The 19,094-nt window shown below is 41.5% G+C and overlaps 1 protein-coding gene across 1 annotated transcript; it reads right to left on the bottom strand.

The window, feature by feature from the left end:
* Window positions 1-17,898: 17,898 nt before the first annotated feature.
* LOC101553390 (olfactory receptor 10V1-like) lies at window positions 17,899-18,837 on the bottom strand. Its single transcript, XM_004620801.2, has one exon. It carries the CDS (start codon window positions 18,835-18,837, stop codon window positions 17,899-17,901), a length of 939 nt encoding a protein of 312 aa, XP_004620858.1.
* Between the last annotated feature and the right edge of the window lie 257 nt (window positions 18,838-19,094).

The following is a 19,094-nucleotide window of genomic DNA, read 5'->3' as shown; positions in this document are numbered from 1 at the left end:
AGAGAAGGGATCACTAAGAAAATGATGGCTGGAGGAATCAGTCAGGATGGGAGATGCATGATGAAAGTAGATAATGGGCCAAACATGATGACCTCTCAGTGTCTGTGTTGCAAGTCATAATGCCTGAAAGTAGAGAGTATGGGGAATATTCTCTGCTATGGAGGCAGGTGGAGGGTGGGAAAGGGGGGTATACTGGGGATATTGGTGGTGGGGAATGTGTACTGGTGGAGGGATGGGTGTTTGGTCATTGTGTGATAGTAACCCAAACATGAAAGTTTGTAACTATCTCATGGTGATTCAATAAAATATTAAAAAAAGAAACTCCAGACTGTTTCCATCCAGAAACTATAGACCTTCAATGATATGACATACTCACGAATGTTGAGTAATCTCAGAACTGTCCCCAAAGACTTAGCAAACCTTCACATCACAGAGACTGAATAGTTTTTTCATAAAGACTTTGCTCTTCCTCTACTTTTTGTCTCACCGAGTTTTGAACGAATTCATTCAACTGATATGTATTGATACAACTTCTACTCTCAACTATGCAGTGGTGTTTAACCTGGTAACTAAGCAGATTGCACTAGTTTGTAGCTGTCTGAACAAAGCATGCAAATCTCCTACAGCAGATGTGGACACTCTCTCTAACCACTCCTAGGCAAGCCAGAAAATTAACCATATGTCCAAGAACAGATAGATAGGTCCTTTTCTCTCTCAGCCACAGAAGTTTTTCTTGCAGGTATGTTTGATACAGGCTGGAGCCATAGCACAGTGGGTAGGGCATTTGCCTTGCACGTGGCTCATCCAGGTTCGATTCCTCCGCCCCTCTCGGAGAGTATCTCGCCCGCACAGCAGAGCCTGGCAAGATCCCTGTGGCAAATTTGATATGCCCAAAATGGTAACAACAAATCTCACAATGGAGACATTACTAGTGCCCGCTCGAGCAAATTGATGAGCAACAGGAGGGCATTAATACAGCGATGTTTGATATAAGTAGTGTCCCTTTGTTATCACGAAGAGGTTAATATTCATTTCAGTAGTGACTCCACACCAGGAAATCTACATGGGATCATGACATTTATATGACTCCCAATGTCAGTGGAGAACACTGGTCTATTCCAGAGGCTCTAGACGCCACACATCACCACAGACTAAGCTTCTGCAACACCTCCTTACCTTCTACCTAGGGAGACTGTCCGTCACATCCTTTCCTGAACATCCTTTCCTGAGGCTGCCTGAAGCCCAAGGTGGAATCTGCTTCTTAACATCCTGGGAATTAGAGAGTTCGAATCACAAAGAAAACAGCAGCATGGGGGAAAGTTAACATACTGTTCAGTCTTTCCTGCTTCCGCATCTCCAGGGAAGAAAGTGGGACTTGGGGACTTACACAAACACAGTTGTAAGTTCCCTCTCAACTCACTCCTTCTCATCTCATTTCTAGAGAATTCCCTGCTTGCTTTGTTTCAATGAAGCCCCAAGAGGCTAACTTAGTCTTTAACTTGACCATCCCCTGTAGGTCAATGTTTAAAACGCAAGCCACAATCAGTAATTGTTTGGGGACATGACATTCTAAACTGACTTAATTGCTACTAGACTTAGCTATGTTTTAATTATTAGCAATTTTTGCAGTCCACACTTGAATTCATTTAACAAGATATATTGTTTTAATCTATCAAAGTATAAGTTAATTATATACACCTAAACAAATGTTCAGAATTCTTCCACATTCAGCCAAGTGTCATTTGTGAAAGGAAACCATATCTGGTACACAAACCATACTAGGTCTCAACCAAAAAAAAAAAAAAAAACTCACACTCTCCTCCATGTTTGGTGTGACTTTGTAGCTATACTAGTTATCACTACTACTCTGTATTGTATTTATTATATCAGTCTATATTCCAGTTTATAGAAGAGGTCTTCAAGAGAACAGAAGTTGGGGCTGGAGTGAAAGAACAGCGTTTCTATCGTAGGGTGTTTGCTTTGCACACGGCTGACCCAGGTTCAATTCCCAGCATCCCATATGGTCCCTTGAGCACCGCCAGGAGTAATTCCTGAGTACAGAACCAGGAGTATCCTTGTATATAGCCAGGTGTGACCCAAAAAGGAAAAAATAAGAGAGGACGGAAGTTCAACTAGGAATTGTTTCTGGTTGCCTATTGTTCTGATCATGACTGACATTGATTGCTGAGTTTCAGGGCACTGCACCTTACATTTATGTATTCACCAAATATTTTTCAAGATCTACCATACTCCCTGTAAAAAAAAAAGTGCTGTACACTACTAGCTTATAGTGAACCTCTTCAAGATTATTATAAAATGAAAGTTTTTTTCAAACTCTACCATTTGGAAAACGGTTTTTGTTTTATTTGCAATGTTGTTATCATTTAAATAATACTTTTCTTGGAGCTGGAGTGATAGCACAGCGGGCAGGGCGTTTGCCTTACACGCAGCCAACCCGGGTTCGATTCCCAGCATTTCACATGGTCCCCTGAACACTGCCAGGAGTAACCCCTGTGCATCGCCGGGTGTGACCCAAAAAAGCAAAAATAAATAAATAAATAAATAAATAATACTTTTCTTGACTTAAATTCAACACATCCACTATTTTTAATGTAATATTGAGGATTGTACAGTTTTATATTTTGCCCCTCACTCTAAATATATACAAAACATTTAATTATTCATTTACATATAATCGAAAACATTCACTTTAGGTACCAGTAGTTCTTAAAATGGTACACACATCTATGAAATGAAGGGCAATGTGTAGGTCTGAGAGAGAGACAGAGGCAGAGAGTAAGTGACAGAATATTAACATTTTAATTAAATATTAGATATTAAATTAATATAAAATAAAAATAATATTTAAAGATTTTCACATTGGGGTGGGACTGGAGCAATAGCACAGGGGGTAGGGCATTTGCCTTGCACGCAGCTGACCCAGGTTCGATTCCTCTGTCCCTCTCGGAGAGCCCAGCAGGCTACCAAGAGTACCCTGCTCGCATGGCAGAGCCTGGCATGCTATCCATGGTGTATTCAATATGCCAAAAACAGTAACAACAAGTCTCATAATGGAGACGTTACTGGTGCCCACTCGAGCAAATCGATGAACAATGAGACGACAGTGCTACAGTGCTACTTTGGGGCCACACCTGGCAATGCTCAAGGGTCACTCCTGGTTCTCCACTCAGGAATTTCTCCTGGTGGGGCTCAAGGGACCATGAGGGATGCTGAGGATCAAACCTGGGTTGGCCACATGAAAGGCAAGCACCATACCCCCTGTTCTTTAAGAGTCAGAATATTAAACTGAGGTTTGTCAAAATAATCTTGAAAGAAAAATGTAAACAATTATTGAATAAATTGCCAAAATCTCATTGCATATGTAATGAGCTTGAACTTGTTTCAGACTGTTTTGTAGTCATGTAGCTCAGAGAAGACTGAACAACCTCAGAGCTCTAGAGCTCTAGAGACCAGCTTCTTCAACTGTGGCTGGTGACCCCATAAGAGTCTTGCAACTAAATGTGAGGGTCATGAACAACTGGGCAACAGTAAAAAGTTTCTGAACACGCATTACCAAAAATTAATCCAAAATCACCTTGGAATGAACCTGAGCTGTTCCTGGCAGCACTCGCCCTTGCTGCATTTCTTAGGCAAAAAAGAAGTTGTGAGGGGCTGAAGAATAATTCAGTGGGCAGGGTACTGTCTTCACTGAAACTCTTATCTCACCCTCTGCCCAACAGATTGAGTAAGCAGATAGATATTCTAGCAAACACAGTGTAGCCCCAGTGACAGTTTTTTTCCTTGCTAAGAACTAAAATCAAAAATATTAGCTTGTAGGGCCTGGAGTGATAGTACCGCAGGTAGGGCGCTTGCCTTGCACGCAGCCGACCTGGTTCAATCCCCAGCATCCCATCTGGTCCCTTCAGCACTGCCAGGAACAATTCCTGAGAACAGTCAGGAGTCATCCCTGAGCAGCACCGGGTGAGACCCAAAAAGCAGAAGAAAACTTTTTTAATAATGTCAGCTCTGAATTGTATGACAGAAATATGATGAAATCATTCACCTTCGCTACTCTTTTTAGGTTTTTATTATCTCAAACTTGTCTGAATAGCAATCAAATATTAAATGTAAAACATTCGTATTTGAGAATGAAAAGGATCTGAAACTAATAGACCTTAGTCATCTGAGATGAGCAATTCACTTTTGTCCCTTCAGTTTTACTCAATGACCTTTTACACGCCTTCCAAACAAGTTCTTTACAGATAAAGACAATGATTTCACAGTTATAAGGACCCACAAAACAAAGGGAGGATAAGAGAATTAGACAACATCCTGGAACTTCTTTTCCTTTAGAGTCACACTTTTTAAGTGTCCTTCAAAATCATTTTCCATATAGAAAAAGCTGTTTAATTGGTAATATCCAGAAAGAGTCCATGTGTATTAATCAGAAGAAACTCTGTAAAGACTTCCTTTTGTGAGCATCCTTGAGGAACATGCTTCTCAGCCTGTACGTGAAAAGAATCAGTACAGAATGACAATTGTGTAAAGCACAGATGCTATGTGACTGATGCTGGAAGAACAGCTGGAGCTAAGGTCCAGGAAGATGAGACTTCCACATCTGGAAGTCTGCAGCAGGACCAGAGTCAGGTGGGAGGAGCAGGTGAAGGAGGCCTTGTGTCTCCTGTCTGCAGGACAGATCTTCGAGATAGCAGCTACAATGAAAAAAGACAGTGATGAACAGAAAGGTACCATTGAGGACCGTGATGCTGGCCATATAATTTACATGATAACTTTACATTTACAATTTCACTTGTATATCATTTTAATCTTGCGACACCTTACTGCAGGTGTTGGGCAGTACTGGAACATAGGACAACTCTGCAGATGAGGAAACCACAGTTCACAGAGGTGAACTGAGTTTTGAACTGAATAGTCCAGTTCAAAGAGTGGACCATGGCTGATCTGGTCTTATTAACACACCTCAGCCTTTTCGGCGGCTGCACGAGCTCAACCCTGGAGGCAACTGAACTAATTTGTACACGAGCAGCTCCCAGAGAGGCCTCCAGGCTGTGATGGGAGCCCCTGGCCCATGCTCTCCAGGCTTCTCCATCATATGAGCACCACCAAAGGGAAGCAAAAGCTTGCAGGGATGCAATTACTGGCAGAATTTTCCCTGGACTTCATACAAAAAAACCAAAACCGCGCAGCTGCTGTTGCGGCCGTGCGACCTAATATCTATTAATTGTCAGCAATGTGAAATGGTTCCTTTTTAGCAGGTCTGACTGTGGGGGGAAACTCCAAATAATAATACTGTTTTTTGTTGAAATATTGAAGGTAATCAAAGTAGCAGCCACTTCTCTAGACTGTGAACTAAGCCATAACCCCACGCCGGCCGAGGAGAAGAAATATCCTCCTTTCTCGATTCTTTTCCCATTTCTGGGAGAAACGCCGTGTGGAGTCCACCATATTATGAGGTCTATTAAGCAGGCACAAACTTAGAGGCACTGGAATGGGAGGGGAAAAAAAATTATGTACTTGGAACAGCAGGACACTGGGGCAGTCTCGGGCCGATACCAGCACATGCTCCACTGAGATTCGACTCGGGAGGCCACACTCTTGTGTGGCCGTGTTGCTGCAGATCAACCAGAATCCGGAGAACTACTTTTGGTTCCAGAAACTGCTTGCAGCCACGTCTCTAGACTGTGAACTAAGCCATAGTCCCATGCCAGCCAAGGACAGGAAATATCCTTTTTTCTCATCGGGGGACGTGGTGTCAGCCACAATATGAGGACTATTTATTAAGCAGGCATGAACTTGGTGGCGCGAGAAGGAGGGGAAAAAATTCTATGTACTTGAAACAGTGGGACTTCATATCTCTCCAGTCTCAGCAATGGAAAACTAATTATCAAATGCTTCCTTGGCAGTAGGGCTGCCTTTCTTGGGGGAAAACTCCAACAATAGTGAGTTTTGTGTTGAATTATGGAATGTAATCAAGGTAAAGAGAAAATGAAGTGAAATTTATCAATTTCGCAGGTCGGAATGGGGGTTGGGGGGCGGGTGTTGGGAGGTAGACTGGGGTCTTTGGTGGCAGAATAAAAATAATTTCATTGAAGTTATTAATCAGAGCAAAACAGTCAGGTGTCAAAAGTTTGGAGTTGAACTCCAAGAGTTGACATAAAGGCAGACAACTGGGAATGCTAAAATGACTATGCTAATTGTCCTGGATCACTTGTCACCCTGTTGATCTTCTATTTGCTCGAGCGAGCGCCACTATGCTAAATAGTGGAGTGAAAGAGGAATTCAATTGTGCCTCTGAACAGAAAAAGTTTGTTTATATCTCTATGGACAAGAATCATTTGTATTAATATCAGTTTTCTATAATTTATGGAACTGGAGCTGGTGCAACGGGTACGACATTTACCTTGCACACAGCTGACCTGGGTTCGATTCCTCCGTCCCTCACAGCAGAGCCTGGCAAGCTACCCATGGCATATTCGATATGCCAAAAACAGTAACAACAAGTCTCACAATGGAGATGTTACTGGTGCCCACTCGAGCAAATCAATGAACAGGATGACAGTGCTACAGTGCTTTCTATAGTTTAAAGAATTGTAGAACTAGTTACAAGACCATAAAAGCACACTGTCACTATATCATGGTTATCCCATTGATCATTGATTTGCTCAAGTGAGCACCACTAATGTCTCCATTCATCCTAGCCCTAAGATTTTAGCAGCCTCTCTTTACTCGTTCTTCCCAGCAGTGCCTCATTGGAGGCTCTTTCAGGGTAAGAGGAATGAGACCCATCATTGTTACTGTATTTGGCATATAGAATACGTCAAGGAGAGCTTGCCAGGCTCTGATGTGTGGGCAGGATGCTCTTGGTACCTCTCAGAGAACAGGCCGGGTTCTCTGAGAGGGAGAACTAGGCTATAAGAGGTCAGGGAGCATTGTTTTATAGTCTCTGGATCTTGGCCTTGATGGGATTACACAGCGCCGGGGGCAGTTTGTGGGTGTAGCTGCCAAGAATATGGGGGGTCTGGGTGGAGGAGGCCTGATATTAAATATACCTTAAATTATCTTTAAGATAGTTGAATATGCTTATATGGAGTTTTATGGATTTTTAAAAAGTTTCCACTTTTTTTGAATAATTTAGTCGATTATTCATGACAAACAAAACAAAATAACTTATTTAGTATGTGCTTGGGGCCAGGTTTGGGTAATGGGAAAATTCAAAATCATGACGGTGATGCTGTAATGGTGTCGGCATTGGTGATGGTATATTGAATGTAATTAATTATTATGGACAACTTTAAAAATAAAACTTTGAAAAAAGTTTCTAAAAATTGAAGAAGGGTTTCCAGCAATAGTTTCTTACGTGTTCTCTATGCAAAAGAATTTGGAATTTTCCTCTTTCCCTTTTATCTTTGCTTCACAAATATCTTTAAAATACAACATATACCCATGGCAAATTGAATAATACCTTTAGAACAGGATCTATAAAAGCATTATCGTTTAGAAGAAATGGTCTTAAAAAGCCATTCTTTAACATTTTTAGAGGCTTTATTAAAACTAAGAAGATATATGAGACACTACCTAAGATATCTTAAAGAATCTTATTACCACACCTGAATTTCTTAAGGCACTATTTCACTATCAATAACAAAGATTTATCTTTTCTTTGATATTATTATTATTATTTAGGGATATTTTGCTGGTTACAAAGTCTATTCTAAGTCTTTTTTTTCTTCAAATTCTAATAAATATATTGATTTCAAAATCAGAGATGTATTATACAAGACCTACCATGCCAAAAACGGAGTAGTGATCTTTTTCTTCTTTTACCACTGTTAACACTTTTGTTGTTTTCCAAAGAGTTCAAGGAAGTGCTTTCATTGGTTTCAATTGTTGTAAAAATAAAAATTATATGATCCTCTCAATAGAAAAAGGCAGAGCAATTATGTAGGAAAAAGAAATAAAAGGTATTTAAATTGGAAATGAAAAAGTAAAACTGTCACTTATGTCAATGATATAATAGTATGTATAGAAATGCCTAAAGAAATAACCAGAGAAAAACTGGTTATTGCATTGAAAAAATAAGCAAATAAAATAAATTTAAAGTCTACAAAATCAATGCACAAAAATCTGTTGTTTGTACATGCAAACAATGAACCAGCAGAGAAGGAAATGAGAGAAAAACATTACCTACATTTGCATCAAAAGAAATAAAATACGTAGACATAAATTTAATCAAGGAAGTAAATGACCTACATGCCTTAAGCTGACGAGAGATCAAAGAAGTAATTTGATCAAAATTAATGAATCCAAGATATTACAGATCAAGAATTTCATATACTTTTTATTTTCATTTTTGAATCACTTATTTCAAAAGATTTTACACAATAATCAAATATACTTACTAGGTAATATGAAGTACATTCATATACAAAAAATGAATTGTTCATTGTCAGAGAAAAGATAGTGGATGGATGAGATCCAAAGTCATAAACTTTGCTTAAGGCATAAAGTAAATAAATGTGACAATGCATAATACAACAAGATGACTATCTTGAATATACTAGAGTGTGTATTTGAAAACTTCAAGGAGAGTACACCTCAATAGTTTACCTTATAAGAAAAAATAATTGTAACTATGCAGGATGATGGTATTAACAAATTGTGGGGGCTGGAGAGATAGCACAGCGGGTAGGGCGTTTGCCTTGCACATGGCCGACCCGGGTTCGATTCCCAGCACCCCATATGGTCCCCTGAGCACCGCCAGGGGTGATTCCTGAGTGCATGAGCCAGGAATGACCCCTGTGCATTGCCGGGTGTGACCCAAAAAGAAAAAAAAAAAACAAATTGTGTTGAATATTTTCCATCATATACATTTCATTTATCAAATCAATGTTGTATATCTTAAACTAATACAATGTTATAGGATGATTATATATAAATAAAACTGGGAATCAAAAATAAAATTTGGTGCCCATGAGAAAAATATTTCCATGAAAAAATATTAATCTAGATAGGCAAAACAAAATTGAGTATACGATTTACCCTATACTTTTAACCACTGAAAACATATTAACTGCAATTAGAATTCAGGTACTCCGAGCAAAAATCATGAGCAGTTATTTTATGGTTTTCTATTCAAAGAAGTTTATTATAGACCTTAAGTCTTAAAAACTACTAGTAATCATGAACCCTATATTAATTCATTTTGAGGGGGACAAGGGATGTGCCATAAAGATGTTTAGGAGCTACTCCTAGCTCTGTTCTTGGGAGTTGCTCCCTGCAGTGATCAAGGGACCCTGAGAAGTAGTGACAGAACCCTAGACCTTCTACATGCACAGTATCTATTTGGTGCACATATCACCCTGGCCTGACTCTTGTTACTTTTATATCAACATATAAACATTTGCACTTTCCTTAAACAAGACTACATAACACGTCTTAGTTCTAAACAAGAGAAAGAAGAAAGACATAAATAGCTGAGATAAGGAACCTGGATGAGGGGAGGCATGGGTTGCTAAGGAAGATGCAGATGCTGAAACCAAAAGCATGGTGGGGTTCCTGTGTAGGTGGATAGGCTCAGTGGCAGCCCTTCCTCTCTGATATATTTTTATTTTTTCCCACTTTTAAAGTAATTTGGTTTCTAAGCTATTATGTCTTAGCGAAGCTGATTCCCCTGCTAGACAAATCCAATCAAGATTCATTCAAATAACTGCATTTAGGATATAAATAAATCAGCCTACAATCATTTCACCTTCACAAGGAAACCAAAAAAGGGAAAAAAAAGGAAAATTTCCTTCCTTTAAGTCTATTTCTGGATTAAAAGGATCAAGCCTTACCCCCAACTTCACCTGCAAGGTCTTCAGTGGAAAAGGTGAGACTTCATTGGGCATAGCGTACCTCAAAGCAGTGCCTTCAGTGCGGTGTTCTGAAGAAAGAGCAAGATGGGAGCCTGATAATTGAGGACATAGCTTTTCTGCTCCCCCCACCCCCGCCCCAGCTTTCTCCACTGTGGGGAGGATAAACTTCCCTGACTTACAGTTTTTCTTCTTGAAGCTTCTATTAGTTGCCTACAAATTACCCTAAAGCCACCTTGAAACAACAGGCATTTATCCTATGGTTTCTGAGGATGAGGAATCCAGGTGCAGCTTAGCAGGTGACACATGCCAAGTGCAACTCAAAGGTCAAGGAAGAGTAGGTAGGGCCTGCCCACGGTTGCACATGGCCAACCCGGGCTCTATCCGCAGCACCACATATCATTTCCCAAACACCTCCAGGAGAGATCCCTGAGCATGGAACCTAGGATAATTCCTGAGCGTGGAACCAAGAATAATCTCTGAGCATCGCTTGATGTGGCCCCAAAATTAGATCATAAAGAATACAACTCTAAGGACTAGAGAGAGAGCATAATCACCATGGAAACATACTTTGCATGTGGGGGACACTGCTAAGAGCCTCAGCTTTCCATAGTCCACACCACATGCCTCCCCCAGCCCCACTTGGCAATAGCCCTGAAAGTTCCTTAACCCTGAACACTACCGGATGTAACCTTGGTGATCCAGGCACCCAAACAACTTGCATCTTCAGGCCTAGCACTGAAGGCAATGAAGTTAACTGTCTGTTGGCTGAGTGGCACTTGGTCCCCCTGAGAACTGTCTCAGAAGCCATTAAAAAAAAAGACTCACTCAAGTGTGTTCTGGGTCTACCTGGGTTTCTCTCATGACTTGACTAGGAAAGGATTATGGCCAAGGTAGCTCATATGGATGGAAGCAGTCAGTCCCTCAAGGACTGTCCCTGGTCCTTGTCATTTGTTCTTTGTACCTTGTTTGTTTACATTGTTCTCTCTCCCTAGTTGTCAAAGCTTTTGGAAAATTTTCCCCTCTGGTAGCATCATCATCGTCATCATCATCATCATCCCACTGATTGTCAATTTTCTCGAGAAGTCTCAGTAATGTCTTCATTTGCCCTAGCCCTGAAATTTTAGCAGCCTCTCTTTACTCATCCTTTCCAATGGTGCCATATTAGAGGCTCTCTCAGGGTCAGGGGAATAAGACCCATCATTGTTACTGGTTTGGGCATATGAATACTCCACAGGGAGTTTGCTAGGCTCTCCCATGTGGGCAGGAAACTCTTGCTAGCTTGCCAGTTTCTCCGAGAAGGAGAACTAAGCTATAAGATGTCGTGCTGGGGGACCTGGGTGGAAGAGGCCCAGTCCCAATCCAAGCAGGCTTGGGGATCTCAGCCCCGGGTCCCGAGTACCTGGGTTCCTCTGCTGGTTCCTTCATGCATGAGGCTCATCCGAACATGAGGAGAGGGGCCTTGAGCATGGCTGTGGCTGGGTTCCAGAGGCCTTCGGCTGCCAGGGCTCTGCTCTGGTATTAGGAAAGCTAAAACAGATTGGCCTAAGGTTTGAGTTTGTGAGAGTGTGACAAACCCTCTCTGGAAGAAGCTATCCCACTCTTGACTCTGACTGGGAAGGACAAATCCTGGTTTTATCTCCAGTACCACCATCGGTGATCCCTGAACACAGAGCAGAAGTAATCCTTGAGCACTTTTAGGGATGGCCCAGCCCCTTCTCTCAAATACTTTTGCACTGGTAAGAACTATAGGTCACTTGGGGGCTGGAGCAATAAGACAGCAGGTAGAGCATTTGCCTTGCATGCGGCCAACCCGGATTTGATTCCCAGCATCCCATATGGTCCCCTGAGCACTGCCATGAGTAATTCCTGAGTGCATGACTCAGGAGTAACCCCTGAGCATCGCTGGGTGTGACCCAAGAAGCAAAATTAAAAAAAAGAAGAACTACAGGTCACTGATTCAGCAGTACCAACTTGTGAAGTCTGTGTGGTAAAACCAGCCTTGACCTTGGAAGCCCTTCCTTTCCATTACCATAGTGAACGACACACCCAATAACATTTCTCCATATTTTGGGCACATATGACATATGTTCGTTGTATATTCCTCAGATGCACACACTCACTGTTCTCTCACATGAGCATCTCTGGGTTTCCTGAGAAACAGAGTGCGGATAAGCTGCTACATCTCTTAGCTGAGCAGAAAGCCAGACACCCTACCTCCTCTCTGTGAAGCTCATTCCCCAGCCCATGCTGACAAATATCCATGCCAAATTAAGTTGTTTCATTGCCAGTCAAGTCACTCCTTTCCATTCACTTGTTCTTGTGCCTTTCCAGATGGCGCTAGTTAAACTGTGAACTGCCTGAGAGCAATCACTGGGAATGTTTTTGCTTTCCACTTCCCCACAGGATTCTTTTCTCACTGATGAAGGAAGAACATCCTTCCTGAATCTTGACGCTTAAAATTCAACACAATTTACAACTCCATGCATCTTGAAGGATGAATTCTGTGCTGCCGGATTGTTTAAAATAAAATGTTTTATCTATAAAAATGATTTTTATATCACACTAGTCATATGTTTTCTTAACAGCGTTCTCCATATAACCATGTCCATGATTTAACAAGATAAATAATTTGCACCATATAAAATTATTTTTATTTTTACATAAACTCCTCAATGCTTGGAGCCCTAAAACTTAAGGTACTCTCTGTAGAACCTGGGAAGGAGGGAGAGTGCATGGAGAGGCCACATAAAGAGAAGCCGAGTGTCACTTCTGAAAATGCAGAAGACACGTTTGTCTCTTATAGCATCTTAATACATCTGTCAAGAATAACAGAAAAAATATAGTGGAGTGCAGGTAAAAGGTAACTGAATAACTCTGACTTTAAATTCGAATAATTAAGAATCAATTCATCTAATATATGCAAGCAAGCTGCCATACGACTGAATAATCATGATGAATCCTTAATTACCCTTTTAGTTTTCCCTTCTTTTCCTTCAAGATTTCACAATCAAGGAGATAGATAGTATTGTCTCTCTATCTTCACATGAATTAAAGTAAGTACAGAAAAATGAAGCAATTTCTCCCAGCTCTCAAAGAGATTTTTGATATCGTACTGGGAAGTACCCAAGTTTTAAAACAAAACTACCAAGGTCAAATCTCACTATTTCTTTTACTGACTGTGACACCCTGAAAAAGTTATTACACCTTCTTGTGTCTCTATTTCCTTATCTATAGGCAGATATAAGAAAATTTTGTTCAACAGTTTGTTCCTGCATATAAATAATTCATTGATAACCATTGCTAATTCCCATATTCATATCTCAAAAGGAACCCTCCAAAGCCATGTAACTGCAGTTTTCTCAAAAACAATGCTTCATTTGAGAAATGAATTACTGTAATATTTCAATCACTAATAGTACGACTCTCTTGGTATTCTTCAGCCTCAAATTCAATATTTTTAAATAGGTACAGTAGAATAAAACATATCATGAGCTTGTCCAAGGAATAAAGACGTTTGGTGGTGATGGTTTAGAACATAGAAAAATTCATTCCTGTCTTAGAGAGTCCTTGAGAACACAATTGTATGTCACAGATACTCAGTAAACTGCAGTAAACCACCAATTTTAGTTGATACGCACAGTATTTTTCACACTGGTTTCACCAAATGATGTTTAATTCTCCCAAACACCTATTTTACACAAAGCTGACACCCTACAAGTAACAACAATGGGCTAGTAAATTACCATTAAGAACACTGGAAGAGTAGCTAGTGTCTATAAAGGAACCCATTCAAACATAAAGTATATCATTCTGTTTGAGTCTGGTCATGATTTCTGCCTTTTATGCCTGTGCTATGTTTTCAGGGGGGAAAAAGTGTTTTCTAGTTTTGTTTGTTTTATTTTGTTTTGGGGGGGGTGTTGTTTGGTTTTGTTTCGATTTGTTTTGTTTTTTGCAGAACACTTTTGGTGATCCTCTAAATAAGGAGACAGTGGCATTAAAAGCTGACTGCAGATCTTGATCCTGAGACTGTGCTCCTTCAGATGTACCCTTCCTGCTACTCTTGGTACTGGCAACCACAGTTAGAAGAGAAGGGACCAACATGACAATAATAATGAGAAATGATCACTCTAGACAAGAACTGAGTGTTGAATGTAGGTAAAGAAATATACATGAGAAACTTTTAGTATCTGTATTGCGGACCATAATGCCCAAAAGGAATAGAAAGAGGGAGGGAAGGAGAGAGAAAGAGAGAGAGAGAGAGAGAGAGAGAGAGAGAGAGAGAGAGAGAGAGCTGATTTCACTGGGGCATCTCTGATGGATCAGGCGTTCTCTCTTCACCTACTCCAGAAGAAACCCAGCAGCCACAAGCCTTCAGAAGAAAAACCCAGGAATGCAGGACCAGAGACTGAAAACTCCAGGTGACAGATATGGGCTGTACTTCCCCATCTTTCTGCCCATCTGGTGCCCTAGCTGTTATGCCTATGAACTGCCTCTGGGCACCATTTAAGCATATCCACTATTGGTGAGAATTTCATTCAGCCTCTATGGAAAATAGTACAGAGATCTACCCCAAGAATAGGAATAGAACGTCCATGCGACCCAGCAATACCACTTCTTGGCTTCTGTCCCCCAAACACAAAACCATTACTTACGAAGGATGCATTCACAACTGTGCTCATTGCACTTGGTGCAATATCCAAGACATGAAAAGAACCCAAATGCCCAACTACAGATTAAGAGATCAAGAAGTTGTGGTACACATACACAATGGAATATTATGCAGCTCTAAGAAAGAGCAAACATATACAATCTGCAGCATCATGTATGGAACTAGAGGATATCATGCTAAGTGAAGTCGATCAGAAGGAAAGGGATATATACAGAATGATTTATCTCATATGTGGAACTTAAATATGTACATCAAAATAGGAACAAAAATCCAAACACAACATAACAGAACTTATCCACACAACTGAGTTGGTGGTGGTGGTGGTGGAAAGGAAATTGTGTGTTGGAGTCTTTGGGGAAGGCTGCTCAGATTATTATGTGCATGAGAAACCATTATTAATGGTATTATAAACCACAAAATCTCAATTTTAAAATTTTTAAATGGGGCTGGAGCGATAGCACAGTGGGTAGGGCATTTGCCTTGCATGTGGCCGACCTGGGTTCGATCCCCAGCATCCCATATGGTCCCCTGAGTACCACCAGAAGTAATTCCTGAGTGTAGAGCCAGAACTAACACCTGAGCATCACCGGGTGTGACCCAAAAAGCAAAAAAGAAAAAATTTAAAGAATGTGGAGAAAAAGGGCCACAGCTGTCAGCTGTCTCTTATTTACTTTTTATTCCCTGTCACACCTACCACAGTGGGTACATGAGCAGTTCAGAATGGTGTTGAATACACCACTCAATACACAGAGGAATAAATGAGTTCCCACTGCCCTACAGAAAGGAAACAGCACAATTTAGATTGATACAAGGGTCAGGGGAATGGCCCCACAGCTGGAAGCCTGCTTCATGAGCGGAGGGAGAAGGCAGATGGAATAGAGAGGGGATCACTAAGAAAATGAGGGCTGGAGGAATCAGTCAGGATGGGAGATGTGTGCCAAAAGTAGCTAATGAACAAAACATGGTGACCTCTCAGTATCTGTGTTGCAAGCCATAATGCCCAAAAGTTGACAGAGAGTATGGGGAATATTGTCTGCCATGGAGGCAGGGGGAGGGTGGGAAAGGGGGGTATACCGGGGATATTGGTGGTGGAGAATGTGCACTGGTGAAGGGATGGGCGTTTGATCATTGTGTGATTGTAACCCAAACATGAAAGCTTGTAACTATCACACGGTGATTCAATAAAATTTAAAAAAAGATTGATACTCCAGGCACAGAATCAAATTGGAATGACGTCCTCCAAAATAGCACTGTAGCACTGTCATCCCATCGTCCATCGATTTGCTTGAGCAGTAACATCTCCATTACGAGAATTGTTGTTACTGTTTGTGGCACATCAAATATGCCAGAGGGAGTTTACCAGTCTCTGCTGTGTGGGCGGGGATACTCTCGGTAGCTTGCCGGGCTCTCCGAGAGGGATAGAGGAATCAAACCCGGGTCGACCGTGCGCAAGGCAAATGCCCTACCCACTGTGCTATTGCTTCAGTCCATCCTCCAAAGTTGATTCATAATAATGAGTTTTCTCCCCTCCTCATTGTACCCAGGCACTTTGATTTCTACAAAATTGGCTCTGCTCTAGAAAAATCCTTTTGAATCATCATTATCTCCCTCCTAAAAGGAAAGACTCAATTAGAAAAAATAATTTTCCACATTATTAATATGGCAACTTTGTACATTCAGGTTTCTATACCACAATACCACAGAAGAAGTATTTTGCAAACAATAGAAATTCATTTCTCACAAGTGCAAAGACTGGAAGGCTGAGATCTAGATTCCAGATTGGGTAAGTCCTCTTCCAGGCCTCAGACTCTTGTTATATCCTCACAAGGCAGGTAAACAAGGGAACTCTGGGAGGTCTCCTTTATATGGAAGTAATCCTCTACATGAGGACTCTAGCTTATAGACGCTTATAGACTTAAGCACTCATCAAAAATAAATCTTTTAATAATATCACACTCAATAAGAGTTTCAACATATTAATATGAGATAAAGACACAATATTCAGGCCACAGCAATTAAGGATAAACTTAAAATATGTATGTGCGTGCATGTCTAAATGGGAGCAAAAAGAGAAAGAATATGGGGAAGAGAATGAATAAACATGGAAAACCCTGTTTAAGACAAAACAAGACATACTGAGTTGGAATCAGATTTATCTATAACTTTAAAGGTAAGAAAAAAGAGAAACCACACAAAAACTTCTGAACTCCTATGCTTTTCCCATCACCTCTGGAAGAGAACTTCAGATGCAAAACAAATACATTTAAAAAGCATGACTCCATAAAACAGTGGCTTGATGTTCCTAATTTCATTTTAATCTTAGTGCTTTGTTTGTTTATTCTGTTTTGGGGTCACACATTGCTCAGGACGTACTCCTAACTCTGTGCTCAGGGATCACTCCGGGCAGTGTTCTGGGATAGAACCAGGGTAAGGCAAACACTCTACTTGCTGTACTATCATTCTGTCTCCTTCTTTGCATCTTAATATTGGCTCTGTCCCTGCACGTGTGCAGTTTGATTCTGATAAAAACCTGAAAAACATCTGGAGAGAAGATATAAGTAGAGTACAGACTCAGTGTATGACAATGAAGACTACATAATGACTTTCAAAGCTGAATATCCTTTAAAGATCCAAAATACTTTTGCTGACATGGGCTTTTGGTCCTCAAAACCACCATGAATGTCCATGAATGTAGGTCTTATGGGCATTTTAATCTTCAGTATAGAAATGAGGAAACTGAGGGGAGAATGGGTAGCTCAACAAGGAGCACATGTCCTGTACAGGAATGTCCGGTCTCAATCTCTGCTACCCTATAGTCCTCCAAGCTTCACTGGAAGAAGTCCCCAAGCTCCAAACCTGCAGGGGACACTGAGCAAAACTGAGTGTTGTCTAAAAAATAAAAATAAAGACAAAAAGATATGGAATGTGAGGTAAAGAAGAGAAAAATGGCTTTTTCAAACATAACCTTCCCAAATAGAAATATCTATACAAAACCAATGGACTAGAGCAATAGCTCAGTGGGTAGGGCATTTGCCTTGCACTCCGTCGACCCGGGTTCGATTCCTCCATCCCCCTAGGAGAGACTGGCAAACTACCAAGAGTATCCCGCCCACACAGTAGAGCCTGGCAAGCTACCTGTGGCGTATTCGATATTCCAAAAACAGTAACAACAAGTCTCACAATGGAGACATCACTGGTGCTCGAGCAAACTGATGAACAACAGGACGACAGTGCTACAGTGACAGTGCTACCCAAAACCAATAACTATCAGTCCCTATGTCTTCTTTTCTAGAGGAGACCCATGTCTCTTTCCCCAGATAGGTAGAAGAGGAACATTCAGGGCAATCATCGTGTCTAGGACCAAAAAACCCTCATTATTTCTTTCTTCAAGGCATCCTTAAGTTCTCTGTTCCTCATGCTGTAGATCAAGGGGTTTAGCACAGGAGTGATGAAGGTGTAAACCACAGACACTACCTGGCCCCTCTCAGGAGAGTAGCTGGAGCTGGGGCAGAGGTAAATGAGGCTTCCACATCCATACTGCAGGAGAACCACAGTCAGGTGGGAGGAGCAGGTGGAGAAGGCCTTGTGTCTCCCCTCTGCTGAGTTGATCTTCAGGATGGCAGCCACAATGAAGACGTAGGAGAGAGTGATGAGCAGGAAGGGGATGGTGAGGACAGTGATACTGACCACAAACAGAGTGGCTTCATGGACTCGGGTGTCTGCACAGGCCATTCTCATGACAGGGAGGACATCACAGTAGAACAGACTGATTTCTTTGCTACTGCAGAAGGGGAGTTGGAAGATTAGCACGGTCAGCTGCATGGCCAAGATGAACCCAAGCAACAGAGATCCCAGGGACATTTGGACACACAGTCGCCAGTTCATCATGAGAGTGTAACGCAAAGGGTGGCAGATGGCCACAAACCTGTCATAGGCCATGACAGCCAGCAGGATGCAGTCAGTGCTGCCCAGGAAGATGAAGAAGAACATCTGGGTGCCACAGCCAGCCAGCGAGATGAGGGTTCGTTCTGTGGACCACACGCTGGCCAGCGTCAGAGGGGCAATGGTGGAAGAGTAGCAGATCTCCAGCGCTGCCAGGTTGCCCAGAAAAAAGTACATGGGGGTGTGGAGAGAGCGGTTGATCCAGATGATGAGAGTGATGGAGAAGTTACCGCTCATGCTGACCAGGTACATGAGCAGGAAGGTCACAAAAATCAGCATCTGCACCTCGGGGAGTTTGGAGAAGGGGCGGAAATGGAAGAGAATCATCCCTGTTTGGTTTGCTTCCTCCATGGACTCAATGTGTGGGGTCTGCTAATGACACAATTGCTGGCCCCTGGGGATAAATAAATGTCAGGACACAGAGCCCCACTCTGTGACCCAGGCAGCTCCTGACTCAGCCCTCCTTTGTCTCAACTCCCACCTTTGTGACCTTTAGTCTAAATTTAGAGATTCACTTCAACGCCTTGTCTATTATCAAAGTAGTTCACCACTAACCAATGTTTCAAATGCTTGTAAAATGCATGTTATATAATGGTTTTAATTTTGCA

Source organism: Sorex araneus, chromosome 6, assembly GCF_027595985.1.
Source record: "Sorex araneus isolate mSorAra2 chromosome 6, mSorAra2.pri, whole genome shotgun sequence".
Classification (NCBI taxonomy): domain Eukaryota; kingdom Metazoa; phylum Chordata; class Mammalia; order Eulipotyphla; family Soricidae; genus Sorex; species Sorex araneus.
Note: the sequence above shows the minus strand (reverse complement) of the source record. Positions and strands in the feature narration are given on the sequence as shown.